Genomic DNA, 20,250 nt, shown 5'->3' with positions numbered 1-20,250 from the left:
AACTCACTCAGAACTTTCAAAAGCAGCACCCTGTTTTGTTTGAGACTGGAAAACTGCAGCGCAGCACCAAAGAAAAAGGATAGGGTATTGTTCTGTTGTCCAGCTGCAAGCACTAATGCAAGTTAAAGGAGCTGAGCCAGGTCAAACTTTTGAATTTCAAATGAGAGCTAGTGACGGATTTGACTTGTGGTTTGTGTTGCATTTCATCTGAAAATGTTTGCATGTAGAAATATAAACCAGTTGACTAAAGTAATGACAGGAGTGGACATAATACGTTGTGTTCTTTATGTATATGTTGTTGTATCATTATGGTGCTCAGTAAGAATTTTCATAATGTGACACCAACACACTCTCTAACTTCCTGCCTTTTCTCCTGTCTCCGTGTCCTCAGGTGACATCTTTGTGATTGAGCCATTGGACTATGAGGTCTCCCATGAATACTACATCACCATAGAGGCTACAGATGGTGGCTCACCGCCGCTCAGCGACATGGCCACTGTGAACATCAACCTGACTGATGTCAATGACAACAGACCTGTCTTCAGCCAGGATGTGTACACAGCTGTTGTCAGCGAGGACACGGAGCTGGGAAAAACTGTGATGGCGGTAAGAAAATACGTACTATGTTTGCATACAGTAGGTGCTTGTTGTGGAGAAATAACCCATAATTAATATAAAAGTGCATCCAGGGTGAGAGACATGTTTCATCTCTCTCTCTCTCTCACCTCACTCTCTCTCCACCCAGCTAAATCTGTTGGTTCGTTTGCTTTCTCACTCAGTCGTTTGTCTACTCCCTCACAGGTTTTCTCCTCTCTGTCCATTACTCACTGAACACACTATCACGTATCTGCACCTGTGGCAAATCACCATCTGGTGGCACAGCTAAATTAGGACCAATGCTCTTCATGCTCACTGCACCCCTGTTCTCGAGCATTATCTGACACACATGCTCAAACAGTTTAATTAAAAGGCATTTGACTCATTAAGCCTCTATGCAAGATAAGGCGCTTTCTACCTTTTGCATGTAAAATTTTCACTCCATCTATTCCTGTCTACCTCACCTCTCCTCCTACCCCATAAAAGACTGATGCTTACGGCCATTTATCTGTGTCTAATGTACCTGAATATAAATTATCGATCATGAAATTAGATTTTAATACCCACCATTGTCTCATAGTTGTAAATCTTCACTGTCTGCTGATTTCCCTGGGGATTCCTTTCAATATGTGACGGTTGGTGGGTTTTAAGATCGTGTGTGTTTCTGTGTGTGTGTATGTGTGTGTGCGTGATTGTGTTTGATGGAGGAGTGTGGAAGGAAAAGGTCATACGTATCTGTATGACGTTGCCACAGTAAGGTTGCAATTAACGATTATTTTGATGTTTGTCAATCATCTGATTATTTTCTCTATGAATGAGTTGTTTCATTAAAAAATCTCAACTCTGAGATTCTGAGAAAAATCTCCGAGTCCAAGGGGAAGGAAAAAGTCTGAGACACTGGAAAAACTTTTACATTTTTTGCCCTTTTGTTCAGAAATTCACTCAAAAAATAACAATGATTATCAGAATAGTTGCCAATGAATTTTCTGTTGATTAAAGTAAGATTAAACGATTAATCCATTGGTGGTTTCAGCTTTACAGTGGTGCTTTAAAACTCTTGCATTTCTCAAAAAATACATATGCATAATTAAACAACAATCAAAGATTAAGTTAATTAAAAATGTCTTTATTTTTTATTTATTAAGAGTTCAACACTCAAAAATCTGTTTAATTTGCTTCACTAGGATTGTGAAAACTCACTAACAGTCATCAGACTTTAATTCAAATGTTGCTAAATCCTGATTGGTGCATGGAGGTATATGACATCACATTTTTCCAATGAATCCCGCCCACTGGAAACTAGTAAAGACACCAACATAAATATAGAAATCCTCCTGTAAAATAACCAGATTTGGTGTAAATGTGGCAGATAATTGTGTGTTCATGTAAAACCCCATCACTCATAGGAAGAAGCTGATTGAGAAAATAGGTTTTTAGAGCTTGAAACATATAAGCTAACATAAGCTATACAGGCAAAGGCATTCAATTGTGGGTTAAAGGCCTTATCAAAGATTGTTGATTGATCATTGATTTGATTGTTTAATTGATTTAAAGGTTATGGCTGAGGATCTTGATGGGCCTTCCTATGATCGCGTACGCTTCTCCATCGTGGACGGGAACCAAGGCAGCCCCTTCACCATCGATCCGGTCAGAGGAGAACTGAAAGTTGCTCGCCAGCTGGACAGAGAGAGAGTAAGAGAAACAGCAGATACAATGCTGACTGTACACATAGACTTTAATCCACTGAGGAACTAATTGCACTCTATGCAGAAATCCAATCAGAGTCATGTCAAGCCTAATAGGAAAGCTTGTTTACCGAACTCCACTGCATTATTGCTTAGAAAAGCAGCTTTGCATATGTATGGTAATTCTCTCCCTCTCTCTCTCTCTCTCTCTCTCTCTCTCTCTCTCTCTCTCTCAGACTTCAGGGTACACTCTGACGGTGGTAGCCTCAGACAATGGGGTGCCCCCTCTTTCAAGCAGCACCATGATCAACATCGACATCTCAGACGTCAATGACAACCCGCCACTTTTCTCCCAGTCCAACTACAGCCTCATCATCCAGGTGAGGGGGGGGGGGAATGGATCAGTGTGGAGGACATGAAAATGAGGTGGAATGAAAGGAGGAAAGAGTGGGGGAGGTGCAGGGGGGAGAGGGTTGCAGTGGACACAGAGAGAGGGATTAACAGGGAGGAATAATGGGAGACTGTGCGACTAGAATGTCAAGAAGCAGGTTGGAGGATGGAGCAGTAACAGAGGTAAGGAAGAGGGAGAAACTGAAAGACATAGGCTGCATCTTAAGTATAAGAATGCAGATAAAATATTTATCAGAAAATTTGAAGCTGATAATGAATGGTTGACTCTAGTACAGGGAAAACGTGTAAAGTTGAGAAAAATGAAAGGAGATGCACTTGTATCCTTGCTTGGGAAATAAAAAAAAAATAGGAACAAATAATGATCCCAAAGGTAAGAGGGAAGGTGATCTGTTTCCAATTTTCCTGTCTGTTTAGAAAACTGAAAAAGTAATTTATGAGATACTCTGAGAAGACACAGCTCAAGCACCTCACGATAAAAGATTGCTCTGCCCCTGCAAAAAAAAATCCTGACTGGTTTTACTTTACTCACTGTGGAACTTTGATCAAAGTGAAGCACAAAATCACACTAAAACAGAACGGGAAAACACACACACACACACACACGCACAGGGCCCACACATACTGTACACATCACCAGGAATATCAGGAGAGCTTTGAGTCATGACTTGAAAGAGTCAACAGCGGGGACACATCTGAAGCTCATTCATGCACAGAAAAGAAGAGACAAGGACTTAACTGTGAAACTGACGGTCCCTTTGACTGTTACTCATCACAAGCCTATTCGCAGCATCGTGGACCAGCTGTTAGACAAGGGCATGAAGCAAACACCAGTACCAATCAGAGAACATAATATGAATTGACACAAACTAGATTTTACAACTGCAAAAGTCGTAGATGGTGAGACTAAATGAAAAGTTGAAAACGATTACCAGAGTTATTCCAATTCATGTCACCCGGAACCACAAATGTCAACCACTCTGTGGTGCCAGAAGAAAGGTCAGGGGTCATCAAAGTCATTAGGATTCATCATCTGGAAACCATGAATATGAGTTGAATAAGATTTTGTGCCAGTCCATTCAGTAGGCCTTGAGATATTTCTCAGGAAGTTCAAACTTGGACCTGCAGGTGGTGCTAGGGGAAGAATGAAGGATTGAAAGTGAATAGGATTTCTCCTCTAAAGACCATGAATGTTTGCAAAACATACACGACACACCAACATTTCCACCTGCTGCTGAAGAGTTTCACTTTTTTTGGCTGGAAAGAATATGGTCCCAGCAGATCTTCAATGAAGACAGTTTCAGACAGTCACTGTTGCAACACATTTCTCCCACATCAGCAGTGTTCTGTGGGTGCATATCCTCACTTCTGAAAAAAACATTTGCAGTAATACAGGACAGAACTGAACAGCTTCACGACGACCGCCTCCTCTCACCACAAATATTAAACTCTCCCCTCTTGTATCCCACAGGAGAATCGACCGAAAGGCACAAGTGTTCTTCAGCTCACCGTAACCGATCGGGACGCCTCCCACAACGGCCCACCTTTCACCTTTGCCATCATGGATGGGAACGAGGGCGACGCTTTCCACATCAATCAGCAGGGAGCTCTAGTAGCCATGGGGGCGCTGAACAGGAGAAGTAAAGAACACTACCTACTTCAAGCACAGGTGAGTCACAGCAGTGAGGAGAAACCAGAGTTGAGAGGTTGTATTGATTTAACCATCAAGCCACAGCAACCTGATGTATTTGTCTTTCCTCTTTTCCCTCTCTGTACCTTTTCTGCCATCCTCACTCACTTGCTATCTCTTCCTCTTTTTCCTCTCAAACTATTCAGAGTTTGTCTCTGCGTCTCCATCTTTTAATCCCGCTAAATGTAATTTGAAATTTAGCCTTTGCAAACAACAGCATGAAAAGACTGAATTGAAATAGGCAGTATAATAAAGCTGCTGCATCAGAGTGCATCTCATATTAGAAGCATAAATAAAAGACATTTGCTTTAAGTTTGTTATGGTACGATTATGTGTGTTGCTGGCTGTTGATGTGTCACCTTAGAGGAAAGAACAAAGGGGAAAAAAAAAGAGTGGGCAGATGGAATATGAGATCTAAGTGTGAAGTCTCGTTACACACAAGATGCACACTCATGCTTGAGTTATAGTTTTTTTGTTTTTCTTGCAGAACCGGTGAACGTCCATGTGTCAGTGTGAATGTTAAAGTGCACGATCTGTATATGTTATGATGGCTTTAATACCTAATGTGCCGACAGTATGTATGTCAGCAGTGGAAGAGCTTGATTGCCCTCTGCTGTCGGAAAAATAATTCTTGCAGATAAAAACTTGGATGTATCTCCCTTCTCCTCTCTCACATTAGGTGTCAGACAGCGGCAAACCTCCGCTCTTCTCCACCGCCTTCATCAGTGTGCGTATAATCGAGGAGAGCGTCTACCCCCCTGCCATTCTTCCTCTGGACATTTTCATCTCCACCGCTGGCGATGAATACCCCGGAGGTGTCCTGGGCAAGATCCACGCCACTGACCAAGACATCTACGACACCCTCACCTACAGCCTCGCCCCTTCATCCACCTCCTACTCCTCGTCCGCAGATGAGGGCGGTGCCTTGTTTTCAGTCTCCGCCTCCGATGGTAAAGTTATCGCCCTGCGGCCTCTTGACGTGGGTCACTACCCACTCAATGTGACGGTGACCGACGGGCGCTTCACCACAGCCGCCGATGTCACCGTGCATGTTCGACAAGCAGCTCGTCAGGCCCTGGACAACTCTGTCGCCGTACGCTTCGCAAATATCGCTCCGGAGGAGTTTATCGGGGACTACTGGCGCAACTTCCAGCGGGCACTGAGGAACATCGCTGGGGTGAGGAGGAGTGAGGTGCAGTTAGTGAGTCTGCAGCCTTCTGAGCAAGGAGATCTGGACGTGCTGCTGACTCTAGAGAGATCTGGAAGCCCTTACCAGTCACAGGAGGTAAGATCAAGCAGAATTAGCTTTTATGTGTCTAGATAATTACTTGTTTATTTATAGTTGACGGTGCTTGGTTTGGGACTGGGGATGATTTGGGCCGCAACGACCATCAATCAATTCATTTTTTAGTCTATATAACATGAGGCCCAAGGTAATGCATTTAATTATTTTGTTCAGCAAACAGTTCAAAAACTCAAAAATATTCCGTTTATAATAAATTGAAAGAGAGAAAAACTGAAAATCTCCATTTTGAAAACCTGGAACTACAGATTGTTTGGCGTTTTTGTTTGTAAAATCACTAAAACAGCTGAATAACTTTCTGTCGGGCAAGTAGTCGATGAATCAATGAACATGTTATGATTACATTTAAGGTTGTAACTAAGTGTTATTTTCATTATTGATTAATCTGCAGATAATTTTTCTGACTAATCAATTAATCATTTAGTCTGTAATGTCAGAAAATACTGAAAACATGGCAAACTCGTTTTGCTTGGTTTCTTTCCCACCATCAGTCTAAAGTCCACAGATATTTGATATACAACAGCGAAAAAAGCTTTTGACTATAAAATGTCAGGAAATTGTGAAAAATGTTCATCACAGAATTCATGATGACATCTTCTCATCCCACGCTTTATCTTATTATTTATCCAATACCCCAAAATATTAAATTGACCGTCATACATGCCAAATAAAAGCATCAAATCTTCACATGTGAAAAGTACAACCGGCAAATGTTTGATATTTTAGCTTGAAAAATGACTTTTTTACCTGATGATGTGACAGAGAAAGTTTATGATCCGACTTCCTGGAGTGCAGTAAACTTAATTATCACTTCTGTGAAAAATATGTGAAATGATTAATCAATTATCAAAGCAGTTTCAGATTCGTTTACGGCCAATTGACTGATCAGTCAACTGTTTCAGCTTATCCTTGAATATTAGGTGTTTTTGCTTTATAAATGACTGTCATTAATCAATAATCAACATTACTGTGGATGAATTTTCTATTGATTAAGTACTTATCTCAGCACGGCTCCTCTTTACTGAGTCTTTTGCTCTTCATCCTCAGGTTGTCTTCCGTAAGCTGAACTCCTCTGCAGCGGTCATTGAGGAGATGACGGGGGTCCGGATCATACGGGTGGTGCAGAAGCTGTGCGCCGGGCTGGACTGCCCACTGCGCTTCTGCGACGAGGTCATCTCCCTGGATAAAACCGCCATGTCCACTTACAGCACGGCTCGCATCAGCTTCGTTACACCGCGCCACCAGAGAACTGCTACCTGCCAGTGTGACGGTACGCTGATCACACCTCATATTCACACACACATATTTATTCACACATTTATTGTCTCTTAGAACTCACGTTCTGAGTGGATGTATTTTGGTACATAGGAGGCAGGTGTCCCATGCTGAACAACCTGTGTGAGAGCAGTCCCTGTCCTGAGGGGATGGAGTGTGAGGCGGATCCGAGAGAGAACATATACAGCTGTGTGTGTCCAGAGGGCAAGAAGGGCAAATGCTCTGGTAAGACCACCCCCCTCTTTATCCGTGTCCCAAGATATCTTTGTCCTTTGCTTTTTCTTCTTTTTTTTTTTTTTTTTAAATAAATGTCTGTCACCTCATAGATGGCCACTCGCTGACATTCAGCGGCAGTGGCTACGTGAAATATCATCTGATGGAGAATGAAAACAAGGAGCTGATGAAACTGTCTCTGAGGCTCAGGACATTCTCCAGCCACGCTACTGTCATGTATGCTAAAGGAACGGACTACAGCATCCTCGAGGTGTGTGTGTTGTGTGTGTGTGAGTGTGTGTGTGTTTGTGTGTGTGTGTGCGTGTGTGTCTAAACCAGCCGTAATCCTACATTTATTCCTCCAGCCTCTTTAAAACTGACACGATGACCTTGCTTATCATAATTAAGTCTAGACTGACGACCTCTCTACATTTCTTAGCCCATCTCTGTATTACCACCCAAGCATTTCCATATCAGAAGGGCTTAATAAAACACACAACCTACCCGCCTTCCTTTGGGACCATCCCACCAGCTAACTATGCTGAAGGGTTCAAGCCAAAAAAGAAGCCATTTTTTAAAAACTCCTTTCACATGAGGGACGATGGGAATGTGGTGGTGGGTTGACAAACTCACACACAAGAGCTATTTTAGTACTGGGAGGGAAACAGAAAGCAGTTTTCCACACATTCCTTTTAGAGTCTGTCTGGAACAGCAGTCTGCACGCCAGACTTTAGCCTAAAACCTGACTGGCCAGCAGGCAGGCACTTATTGTTTATCAGACTGCCATGTAAGGCTTTTAATATCTACAGTTCCTATGTTTGTTTTAGAGGCATGAAGCAAAGTTGTATTGTTGTACAAAGCTGTTTTTCTCCCTTAAAGGAAAATAATCAGGCGTATTCTCTGACAGGGAGTGATCTCAGACAGCGTTATACATTGATTTCTAACAGCGACTTGATTTGATTACAAGTTTTAATGTTGTGTTAATGAAGTCTGATATACACTGAGTGTTCAGGGGCGGCTGCGGCTCAGGAGGTAGAGCGGGTCGTCCACTCATTAGAAGGTCGGTGGTTCGATCCCCGGCTCCTCCTGTACGAGTGTGTGAATGAATGGCTGAATGTGGCAAGTATTGTAAAGCGCTTTGAGTGGTCAGTAAGACTAGAAAAGTACTATATAAGTGCGAGTCCGTTCACCATGTTCTAACGCTGTATTTTCTGCCCCTGCAACAGATTGTGAACGGCCGCCTGCAGTACAAGTTCGACTGTGGCAGCGGCCCCGGCCTCGTGTCAGTCCACAGCGCGCAGGTTAACGACGGGGAGTGGCACACTGTCTCGCTCGAGGTAGACGGTAACTATGCGAAGCTGGTGTTGGACCGAGTGCACGCCGCCTCAGGCACTGCGCCAGGCACCCTGCGTACCCTCAACCTTGACAACAGTATTTACTTTGGCGGTCACGTACGCCAGCATGCCTCCTCTCGCCTCGGACGCAGCCTGCCTGTCACCAACGGGCTCCGCGGCTGCATGGAGGCCATCGCCCTGAATGGCCAGGAGCTGCCTCTCAACACCAAAGCTCACCGAGCCCACGCTGTGCTGGAGGACATCGTGGACGTGGCTCCGGGCTGTGCCCTCGCACCTGCTGAGAGTTGTTCCAGCAACCCTTGCACCAATGGAGGCAGCTGCACCTCGCTGCCTAATGGAGGTACATAATGTCCTGCTCAGCTCATTGCACTCACTCACATTTCCTCTGAAGCCGCTTCATTTGAATTTCCAGTTCTCCTTTTTTTTTTTTTGTATACCACACTGCTTGAGTACTCCTACATTTTCTTATGTCTGGAGGAGATTAAGAGGAGCTTTACTTTTCTGTTACTTGCAACAAGGGGTAGCATAAAGTCTGCTGAAGATGAACAACTAGAGGCAAGCTAATTAATATGAAGAACACGTGTTCCCTTCTGTGTCCCTGTGCTCTTTGCTGTTAACACAAACTCAACACTTCTGCATCTCTTTCACATTAAAACCCATAATCCCTCACCATCTCCAAAACATCTGCAGGATGTGTTGAATTTCAATAACATCAGATTAATTACAAGAAAAAGGCCAAACAACACTGTGGTTAGCACATAATGGCTGAGTTATTGTGCTGTTGACATTTCTGACACAGCCACAGCTTTTTCTTTCCTAACTGGCTTTTGTTTGAGATTTGTATAGCACTTCAGAAACAGTGTTTTCACTTTGCCTTTTTCTTCTTCTTTGTCTTCTTCATACCACAGGCTACTTCTGTAAGTGTCCTGCCTCTTTCATGGGCACCCACTGTGAGATTGGCATAAGCCCTTGTGCCTCCAACCCCTGCCTGTACGGAGGCACCTGTGTCCCTCGTGCAGAGGACTTCTACTGCCAGTGCAGAGGGCAGTACTCAGGACAGAGGTATCACAACTTTTTCTGAACATTGTCTACAAACCTTCAGCATTGGATGTGACAGATAGAGGGATTTTGCACACGTGTCTATGGTTGTTATAATAATGACATGATAGAGGTAGATAATGGTAAAATTAAAAGTATGCTCTATAGCAGTCATTTTAATTTAATATTGACATGAATACTTACTAGTAAGATTTAATGTTGAATAGTAATGATTATATTTGAGGTCGAAACCTGAGCAGCATTTCTCAAGTCTGAGGGACTCGCTGACCTGTAATTTATGTAATCATGTCTTCGCTCATTTGCACAGTGATGTATCCTACAGCAACATACAACATACGCTTTTCCACAAGTTCACTCCTGAATACAAATCTTTCACAATGAAGAACACAGCTCAGCAGTTGGAGATTCTTTGGGATCCTCATGAAATCTTGTTTTGAATTCAGGTGCCAGTTGGGGCCGTACTGCAGAGACAACCCCTGTAAGAACAGTGGAAAGTGTATTGACAGTCTGGATGGTCCAGTGTGTGAGTGTGAAACAGGTTTCCAGGGAGACAGGTGTGTACATTTTGAGTTCAAATTATTGAACTGAACTCACTTAATGATTTAATGATGTTTCCAACCTGACAAGTCTGTTCTCTTGCAACAGTGGTGTGTGATATACTCTCACCTCATTCCCATGTATTGTCCAGGTGCCTGAGTGATGTTGATGAATGCATCAAGAACCCCTGTGCCAACGGAGGCCAGTGCCAGAACACGTACGGCTCCTACAAGTGTAACTGCTCGCTGGGCTTCAGCGGGCAGATGTGTGAACTCCGTGCAGAGGTTCGCAATGAATTCATCTCCACCTCCTGGAACATCGGCCTGGAGGAGGTGATCGGCATTGTGGTCTTTGTCTCCAGCATCTTCATCATGGTCCTCCTCTTCATCATCGTCCGCAAGAAGGCGTGTCGCAGCAAGTCCAAGACCAACAACGACGACAAACATCCCGGAGGTTCAAACGTGCCTCACTCCTTCCTCCAGAGACCTTACTTTGACGCCAAACTCAACAAGAACATCTACTCCGACATCCCGCCTCAGGTCCCCGTGCGGCCCATCTCCTACACTCCCAGCATTCCGAGCGACTCGCGGAACAACTTGGACAGGAACTCATTCGAGGGCTCAGCCATCCCGGAGCATCCCGAGTTCAGCACCTTCAACCCAGACTCTGTGCACGGGCACCGCAAGACCGTTGCCGTGTGCAGCGTGGCACCCAACCTCCCCCCACCCCCTCCTTCCAACTCAGTCTCAGACAGCGACTCCATCCAGAAGCCAAACTGGGACTATGACTATGACAGTAAGTAACTTCCCTGTGCCTTATTGCCTACCCTCTAAAAGACTTATGCATATGCAGGAGTAGGACAAGATTATTCAAAAATCATCACTGGCTTTCCTGAATCCTTGAATAATAAGATTTTGTCATTTTATTTTAAGGGTCTATAATTCCCCATAATTTTCTTTGAGGTTTCCTGTAAAGCACGATATCATTTGGTAATAATTATAGAGAAAATAGAGACAGTATTAAATTGGTACACTTCCCATTTCAATTATTTGCTAAATTAACCTGTAAACGTTTCTACAGCCAGGCATACAATTCAGCATACAGTGTATGGACAAAAAAGTTTCTAAAAATAAATAAATAATGAATGAATATTTACTTAGGTTTAAATGGGGCAGTTCTTTGAGGGAAATTCCCCTGTAAGTCTGAAAGTGCTTATGGGCTCAACACAAGTAACTAAAGTCTATTTTAAATAATTAAAATAACAGAACTTTGCCTTTATTTTGTCTAAATGGCTCCAAATTATGCAGTTCTTTCCAGGAAACTTGTTGAGAATTGTTTAAAAAAAATTATGTACCCTCAAAATAAAGTGCTGCCCGAGTTAATTCTTTATGAAAGAAAATGATTGTGGTATTGCGTGTGTTCCACTGTGCTCCACTGTTCTGCATGAGGCATGGTTCATTACATAAATTTGATATTATAAACAAACCAGAACCAGACCATTATATTATAATCAACTAGAAAAATATGCATGTTTTATATTCACTTTCAACAGTTTAAATGCAGAAATATCCCATAAAATGGAAATGTAGCAAAGCTTGTCGCACATTTCTATACTCTAATACCTAATAATGGATTTCAACCATATCCCTATGTCCTACACAGGATGTTTTCATATCTCACGCATGTAGTTTTATGCTAAAACTGTACTGTGCTTTCTGTACTAGCTAAAGTGGTGGACCTGGACCCGTGCCTGACCAAGAAGCCTGTAGAGGACAGTGCCTGTCACCCCTATAACACCAGGGGCAGCATGTCTGAGGTCCAGTCCCTCAGCTCCTTCCAGTCAGAGTCCTGTGATGATAACGGTATGCTGCCATTCAGCTTGTAAAATCTATCTCTCCTAGTGAAGATGGAGGAAAACTAACAAGACAGCAGAGTTTGAAAAGCACTTTACAGATGTAGATGTACATGTAGGAAATGTCATTTTGCACTTTGTGATGAGTTATTGTCTTTTCTTCTTTCTTCTGCACGATTTTTGCAGCAGTTACCTTTGTTGATTTCAGTGCTAACGCTCTTTCTCTGCATGCTCAGAATGGACAGCCCAAATGGTTGCTCTGGGGTCATGTGATCTTTTCTCTTTCTTTTTGCTGCGGGGCTTCAGCTCCCATATGGATCAAATCAGTCCACAGATCCAGAACAAGGTTTTAAATAGGGGGTCCAGCCTGTAAGTCCTCAATCACTACCGGTACAGACGGAAGCAATCACAAAAACTTGTGCTGTGTAATTCTCCTGGGATTATATATATATATATATATATATATATATAAATGAAAAAGCATTCTGACCCTGTTTTCAATTCAGCCGGTCTCAGTTTACCTGAGCTCAGCTTCAACAAAAGGAGTTTGATGACTTACTTAGACAGCAGTTATGTTCTGTTTGAAAATCACATCTGCATATTCCTTTTTTTTATTTATTTACAAGCATGTTCTTTTTTCTTTCTTTTCTTTTGTGTCTGTCTGTTCTTTTTCTTCAAAACATAGCCACAAGCGGATGTTTAAAGCAAACATCAAGGAACATATCACACGGGTATATACGCATATGTTATGTTCTCCCAGCTCCTCTTCATTTCATACTTATTACCCTGTGTCATCACTGGGATATCATGTTGGGGGATTGTGCTGCTCATAAGTCATCAAAACCTGCATCTACACCCTCGAAAAATGAGAACGAATCCTAAAACGATTAAGAAATGAAATGTGTTGTGAGGAAGTAATTCTATTTCCTCAGTTTGTCTCCCAGACACACACACACACACACATACAGAGGCTCTTCTCTGTGTTTAGGGTTGGAAATGCGTTTATATCTCCAGGGAATTTCACTGATTCTTCCATCTGTACTGTCAATGGCACCCCGTAGCATTCAGTATGTTGTTGTTGTTATGGTTGTTGTTGTTGTTGTGTGTTATCTTGCACAAACAAAACCAGACCCTCCCCCATACTGTGTCGCCTACCCCCATTGTCTTGTGCCCAGCCATGAAACCCCCCCAACATTCGTTGGCGACACAGAAAAGCCAAAAAAAAAAAAAAGCAACAAGGACGGCAACATCTATGGGAAGTGTTGCTTGTGCTCCCACCCACCATGCTCTCCATATGTTTTTTTTTCTTTCTTTCTTTCTTTTGAAATTATAAAAGCATTTGTACTAATGCTAGGTCTCTTCCACCCACTCTCCCTTCCCTTGCCTCTCACACAAGCCTCCATAGTGACAGTAATCCACCTTGTCAACGCTGCTGTTGACACGGTGGAAGGAGAAGGTACTCTTTTATTGCTTCCATCTGCCAGTAGTTTTGTCCTTGGTGTTGGGATGTGAAGTGCAGGTTGTAGAGTTGCCATTATCTTACTCTGACAAAGCCCATCCAACCCTGACGTGTGCCTTTTCAGATGCAGCTGCTAATTAATTAAGATATGCAAATACTAAATTAAACAGGCACACAAGTGTTGCCTACAAGTCTCGGTATTGATCTTTGCCAACTTTTGATTACACACCTCAAGAAGTCTGTTTAAGAAAATGGCAAACCTGTTTTCCATGAATTAACCTGTCACTCTCTTCATCATTATTTGGTCTTGTAGTGTTACATTGTCCTCATTTCATTTGTGTTCTTTGCCGATTGTTCCTTCCATTCAGGTTCTAATGTGACTTGTTCTTTCTCTCTTTTCTCCTCCTTCTTGCCTGATATAAAGAGTCTTTTTTGGCTCATGATCTCAAGAACCCAAGAGGTGACTTTTTTCATCTTTGTTTGCCTGATGTACACTGGTGTTCCCCCCCGATCCCACCCTTTAACTCTTAACCACTAACCCCTAAAGCTTAAGGGTTAAACCTCCTCACTAAGGCAAAGCTGGTGCGACACTTGAGCACCTTTCTGCATCAGTGGCCTCATACGGTGTTACGTATGCCCTTGTAAGATTATTTATTACCCCCCAGAAACATTCCCATGCATGGCTTTGATGTGGTGACAACATTAGAGAAAATGTTAATCCAAGTGTCATGTGATCAAAGGTTATGCTCCGTAACTAACTGGAAATATTCTGAGTCATATGTGTTTGTAAATGTGTATGTGTGTGTGTGTATGTGTGTATGTGTGTGTAACTACTGTTAAGAGTTTGTCACAGGATCTACAGTAACTATTTTCAAAAGATTCACTCTGATATTTAGTATTTGTGGAAGGAAGGAGAACTCTGCCTTAAACATACAGTGAAACGAAAGTTAGAAAGTCTTCAGCATCAGTGGTGTGACGTATTTCCGACTGAATTAGAATATGTAGTCCAGGTTTAATTAGGAGAGAGATTGAAGTGAAATCCTAAAGGACTGACGGGATTGATTTGCAGCTGTAATGAGATACAGAGCCGTAGAGGACTGTGGGATCTCGCCCACATCTGCCTCGCCCTTGTTGTTAGATCGAACCATTTTAGCCAACTGATGTCCCAAACACACAACTAGAGATACCCATGTTTTAAACAGGAAGGACAGAAACACTCAGAAAGTATTTTCATAGTTTTGGCAGAGAATAAAACAGGGAGATTGAATAATTTTTTTTATCTCACTGTCTGTGAAAAAGTCTCTCACAAAATTAAGTGTGTATTAATGAACAAGTCATCGTGTTGGTGTGACGTTGTTGTACTGTGTTCCCTTTGCATGGTGTGGGGTTTTTAACGTTTAACATGATGGCATTTGGTGAATGTTAATAACCAGATGTGATGCATTGAGCTTTAGTGCAGGAACACTAATGAATGGCTGGTTTCCTCTCTAACAGGATATCACTGGGACACATCTGATTGGATGCCAAGTGTTCAACTTCCTGGAATCCAGGAGTTTCCACAGTATGAGGTTGTGGAGTCGCCTGCCCCTCTGTACAGTGACCCAAATGCCATCGACACCGACTATTATCCCGGCGGCTTCGACATTGAGAGCGATTTCCCTCCGCCGCCAGAGGACTTCCCTGCCAATGACGACCTGCCGCCGCCACCTCTGCCCGAGTACAGTGACCGCTGTGACACGCTGCGGCCGCTGGGCAGAGACTTGGACCCGTCTGCTGCCGGCACAGGCGGCTCGGGCGGGGTCCGCCAGCGCCCGGCCCTGCCCCAGCTCTACAGCCTTAACCAGTACCTGCCGCAGCACTCCTACCCAAGCGACGGGGGTGACACAGAGGGCCAAGGGGCTACTTCCACCTCAGCCAACACCACCCCAGCTTCTACCTTGGGCACCAGTGGCTACAGAGGGGGCTTCCCTTTAGGTTGTAGTCGGGACTTTGACTCCTCAGCTCTGGACAACATGTCCATGTCTCTGTACACGTCCACAGCCTCTTGCTCGGACATGTCGGCGTGCTGCGAGGAGTCCGAGGTGATGATAAGCGACTACGAAAGCGGCGACGAGGGCCACTTTGAGCGGCTGTCCATCCCGGCGCTGGACTCCCAACAGCACACTGAAGTCTGACACTGGATCCAAACAAAAGTGCCTGAACCCACAGCTACACCTTACGTTTGCCCCTCACACACCACCCACACTAAACACACAGTTTGTGGAAACACAAAACACAACAACACACACACACACACACAAACATATACATACATGTACACACACTATGAGTCAAAACACAGGGGTTGTTGAGACTGGTTGTGAAGGCCAATCGGCTGAGAAGATCTGAAGAAGTTATGGGAGAGACTCTGTAGCATCTTTGCGTCTGCTCAGTCCAACTCCTGCCCCTCTGAGTTGGCGGTGCCATTGCTTTAAGTAACTGTCATCTCACACAGGAAGTGGATTGTCTGAAGGATCAACATTTCAATGTACAACAGGAAAAACGTCATGAAAAAAAAAGAGTATTTCACCACAATATCTTTGTTTCTATAAAAAAAAATCAAGCAAAATGTTTTTATACAAGTCCTCATTTTCAATGTAAATTTAAATGTACAGTTTTGATTTCAAAGTTTACTAGGTTTTGTAGATATTCTATGCTTTTATTTTCAAAAAAGAGTTAAATGGTGTGACATTATCAGCCTTACTGTGCTTACATTCACGAAAAAAACAAGTGTCAAAAAAAAAGAGAGAAGAGCGTGGCTTTCCCGCACAGTGTACTCGTAAAGTTTATTGTCTCCTGCTCATTTCAAAAAGGGTCTTCAGTGAACGACTGCATATTCTTGTGTTGTTGTTTTTTTTTTTTTTTTAATTTGTTTGTTTGTAAATTTTGACTTTGGAACCTCTTTATTTTTCCACCAAGAAAATGGGACCCAATATATTTATAGTGCAGAGTTATCCATGGACACGTGACTTTTTCATGTGTCTATGTGTGTGTGAGCAATGCTATGGTCTTGTTAAGGTTTTTATTGAATACTGCCACAAGCTCACGCTTTCCTACTGGCAATAAATTATTCCTAAAAAATATTTCTACCGTCTCCGAGTGCATTTATTTCCAAAGCCTGTTTATTAATAGAACCAATAAGTTGTTAAAATACTGCTGCTGTGGCTGGTATTGAAAATAAAACTTGTAATAATGTAAGGCAGAAATTTTAATACAAACTTTTAAACAGGTGGCTTTTTTTTTTAAATGTTTGGATTGCTGTAGTGTTTCCCAGCTTGGATCTTTAATCTAAGATTTGCGTTGCACTGCACATACAACAATTAGTTGATTAACAGATAATTAAGCTGTTACAGTTTTGATTATGGATTGATCATTTACTCAACTTTGATCTCAAGAATGATTAATTGAGAGAGAATTGATATTCACTGTTTGCATCTTGTGTAACAGTAAGTAAACATGTTGACAACATGCTTTTGTTAACTGTCGTGTGTATCTGTCTCTGTTTTATGGATCAACAATTTATAGATATAGAAATAGTGGATGTTTTATAGACCAAACAATTAATTGACTATTTGAGTAAAATTGTCGGCAGACTGATTGAGCGCTGCCTCAGTAAAATGAATGTAATTTTTAGTTTAATATGTGACTCACATAAAACATCACATAACTTCAATGAGGAGTTGGGTTAGAAAAATATGACACTGTCAGGCAGCCTGGAATGAGATGACATTAACAATCATGAAGCTTCAGGATTCAAGGGAAAGAAAACGGAAACTATCATGTTAAAAAAACAAAACAAGTTAAAGTCACAAGCACATCTTGTTTCAGGCCTCCTTAAAGTCTGACAGTTTCATTTCACCTTCCTCCTCGGACTCCCTGTCGCTGCTTGTATCAATAGAAACCCTCGTTGTCTCACATGAGGCTGATAAACTAACATGACCCTGATACCTCCAGGCCGGGTCCACCACCACTACAGTCAGTCTGTTCTCTCACTGTTTGGCTCTGTGCACTGTGATGACCTGGTCGTGGTTCCAAGCAGGACTGACTGTTCTTCCTCCCGGGCTCTTTCATGGAACAGTGACCTTTTGACCTGCAGTCAGGACAGAAGAGTCAATCCCAGTCTGCTGTTATAGGCTGACTACTGTCAAGACACATCTCTCCTGATCCTCCCTCTAATGAGTCATAACTGCCTGTCTGCACAATAGTGAAGCCCACTGTACCACAGGGCTGCAGAGTGTGTCCCCCCACTGAATGAAATCTCAGAAAGCTAAGCAACTAGTGGCTTTTATAGTTGTATTATCTAATGAATTGATGCTCAAATAACCAATTAACCGTTAGTGGCAATTTATGTTGTGCAGCACAACTTGCTGTGTCTTTTCATTAGGAGGATCTCTCCAATGATATGAGGAGTACATTTTTAATGCGATTACAGTGCAGTCACATAAATGGCAGTGGGCTCTGCTGTCTTTTGGGATTTCAAATTGTACACATGCAGTAGTTAACTGAATAAGATAAGAGCTGCAGACTTAATGGATCATTGTAGTGGAAGAACCCATTATAACATTTATAACTGCAGAACCGATGGTTTATTATACAGTGAGAAACTAAAGACCCTTCATTAGTGGATTACTTGCGTTGAAATAAGCCATCAATCTGCAGGTATAAATGTCATTAAAGCATCCCTGATTTCTCACTTTCTAATAATCTCCCAAATTTGCAGCTGTTAAGGCCATTTTTCCTTTATGCTTCTGCCTCACTCACTGTTAATAACTGGATTCCTCTGGCTTCCTCATCTCTCATAATGTCAGTCCTCAAACATCAGAGTGCACCTCTGCATTTTTCACCCTGAGAGGCGGCTCTTACAAAGACCTATTAGTTTCAGAGCGGGAATGGACAATACTCTCTCAGCTGGGTTGCAGAAACGATCGTGGTCCCAAACTCTAGCAGTGGTGGGTAATCGAACCACCACTAATTGCAACCACTCATGTGCTGCTTAATGTCATGCTTGATGGATCCAATTAACTCTGGAAATGGCACCAGGTGTTTATATTTTCCATTAAATAAATTAAGACCAACATTTTAATGCATTATTCATATTATAGAATCACAAATGCAATTCTGTTGGAAAAGGAGGTGTTCTGCTTCGAATGTTGTGATTATTAGCTCTCAGCTGTGGAGGCTGTGAGTCTGTAGTACAACATGACAACCACAAGATGGCTGCATATGGCAGCTCATGAAAGCTGAGGGAGGACGGGACGTTTGTGAGACCCGAGACAGCAGAACAACCCAGTGAGAGATGAGAAGTTTCATCAAATGATTCCAATCAGTAGATCCTTCTGGCTGGATAAAGCAACACAAATCAGCCAATTCACTGATCTGTTGGTACGCAAACCTGCACAGTGATTACACACTCTGCATGATCTCCCCCTCACAGCTCTGTCTAACAGTTACATTCTCTCTCTTTGACGTTTGAAGCCAGATGGTCACATTTGTAATATTAACTAAAATGTCCCATATATCTTATATATATGCAATGCATGCTCTGGAAAAAAAATGTAAAAAAAGTTCACACTGAAAGTTTAAAACAGTCAGTGTAATCCAGAGATTAGTTTTTCATCAATCACGCCTCGAGCTATGATTCGCTGTTTGCACAGGATGTGTGCACAAGACCGTTTATAAATGCATACCTTGGTTCCCTGGACAATATGCAAATATTAAATGCCTCAAATATCAAGTCAAATCAAACAAAAGTGTCTGAGAGAAATGCAGAGTGGAATAAGGTGATTAACTAGCGGCTAACGTGCTGTTTAAATATGTCTACACAGAAGTGAATGTCGAGGGGGAAAAAAAAGAAAAATCGACCTCCCGAGCCTGAAAATCTGCCGAGTCATTCATGAAAAATTGTGCAGAGATTCCCCCTCAGACCCATAAATGTCTGATCTTTACAGAGAAACTCAGAGCTGTTATTAACATCGACCCACCTCAGCTGTCTGCCCCAGAATTATTCCCCACAGACAGACAATGCAGACAGGGAGAAACGCTGAGCTGCTGTGGGAAAACAAAGACACTTGTTGAAGTGGCCTGGTCACAACAGAGGCAGCAGGCATAGAAATAAGGCGAGGATGGCTGCCACGCCAATCTGAACTGTATTAAACCTCTCAGTAATGACATGTTTCATCGTGGAGGAGCCATTCTGCCAGAGCTGTGTATTTACTTGTTTTGTTAGAAGATTTTTCCTAAGCCTTAAAAAAAAAAAGCAAATTTTACACACAATCTGTTTACTCGTCGGTAAAGTTAGTACAGTCAAACTTTTGAAATCAGGACTTTAATGTCATTTGTGACTTTGGCGGAGCTTTGTCAAGCCTGAGAAAATAAACCAGATGGTGTCATAGTGATGTCATCAAGGGGGTTACAGAGGCCCACTTCAACCATGTGACAAATCTAGCAACTTTTTTGGCAGACATCAGCTCCTTTCTTTAAAGACAGTCATCATTAATCATCTGTGAATTGCCAATGTTCAGTTATTGGCAGAGAGCAGCACTTTTATTAACCAATCATCAGCCAGACAGAAATGTGAATGTGCTCCTAATGACCGAACTCCAAGCCCCATCGTTAGCTCGAGGTGCGGCTTCATTTCTGTTCTAAATAACTCCACTATTAAACTTTTACTTGCTAACTTATTAGATAAGACAAAAGTTTACAAGGGTTAGTTTTTTCAAGGTCTACAGCCTCGCCCACAGGAAAGTAAGACTATACATAGCTAATAATAAATCTGCTA

The 20,250-nt window shown here is 42.5% G+C and overlaps 1 protein-coding gene across 4 annotated transcripts in view; it reads left to right on the top strand.

Annotated features, from left to right (window-relative positions):
* Positions 1-16,555, top strand: part of fat1a (FAT atypical cadherin 1a) — a 74,374-nt gene extending 57,819 nt beyond the window's left edge. For 2 of the 4 annotated variants that reach the window (XM_087176940.1, XM_023417454.2), the window contains exons 15-29: positions 392-606; positions 2,152-2,289; positions 2,519-2,662; positions 4,162-4,359; positions 5,060-5,665; positions 6,731-6,953; positions 7,052-7,183; positions 7,285-7,442; positions 8,398-8,866; positions 9,435-9,588; positions 10,029-10,139; positions 10,274-10,917; positions 11,847-11,984; positions 13,858-13,893; positions 14,928-16,555. In XM_087176940.1, the coding sequence (XP_087033066.1) occupies positions 392-606; positions 2,152-2,289; positions 2,519-2,662; positions 4,162-4,359; positions 5,060-5,665; positions 6,731-6,953; positions 7,052-7,183; positions 7,285-7,442; positions 8,398-8,866; positions 9,435-9,588; positions 10,029-10,139; positions 10,274-10,917; positions 11,847-11,984; positions 13,858-13,893; positions 14,928-15,607 (4,046 nt within the window). In that variant the 3' untranslated portion in view covers positions 15,608-16,555. Of the gene's footprint in view, positions 1-391; positions 607-2,151; positions 2,290-2,518; positions 2,663-4,161; positions 4,360-5,059; positions 5,666-6,730; positions 6,954-7,051; positions 7,184-7,284; positions 7,443-8,397; positions 8,867-9,434; positions 9,589-10,028; positions 10,140-10,273; positions 10,918-11,846; positions 11,985-13,370; positions 13,431-13,857; positions 13,894-14,927 lie in introns of all 4 variants that reach the window. The other 2 variants (XM_087176941.1, XM_023417455.2) reach the window with 2 other exon arrangements.
* The last annotated feature ends 3,695 nt before the right edge of the window (positions 16,556-20,250 follow it).

The sequence above is a fragment of the Seriola lalandi genome, unplaced genomic scaffold (assembly GCF_002814215.2).
Source record: "Seriola lalandi dorsalis isolate HSWRI2012SDOR001 ecotype SW California unplaced genomic scaffold, Sedor1 jcf7180002054574, whole genome shotgun sequence".
Lineage (NCBI taxonomy): Eukaryota > Metazoa > Chordata > Actinopteri > Carangiformes > Carangidae > Seriola > Seriola lalandi.
This window is presented reverse-complemented; position numbering and strand designations above follow the sequence as displayed.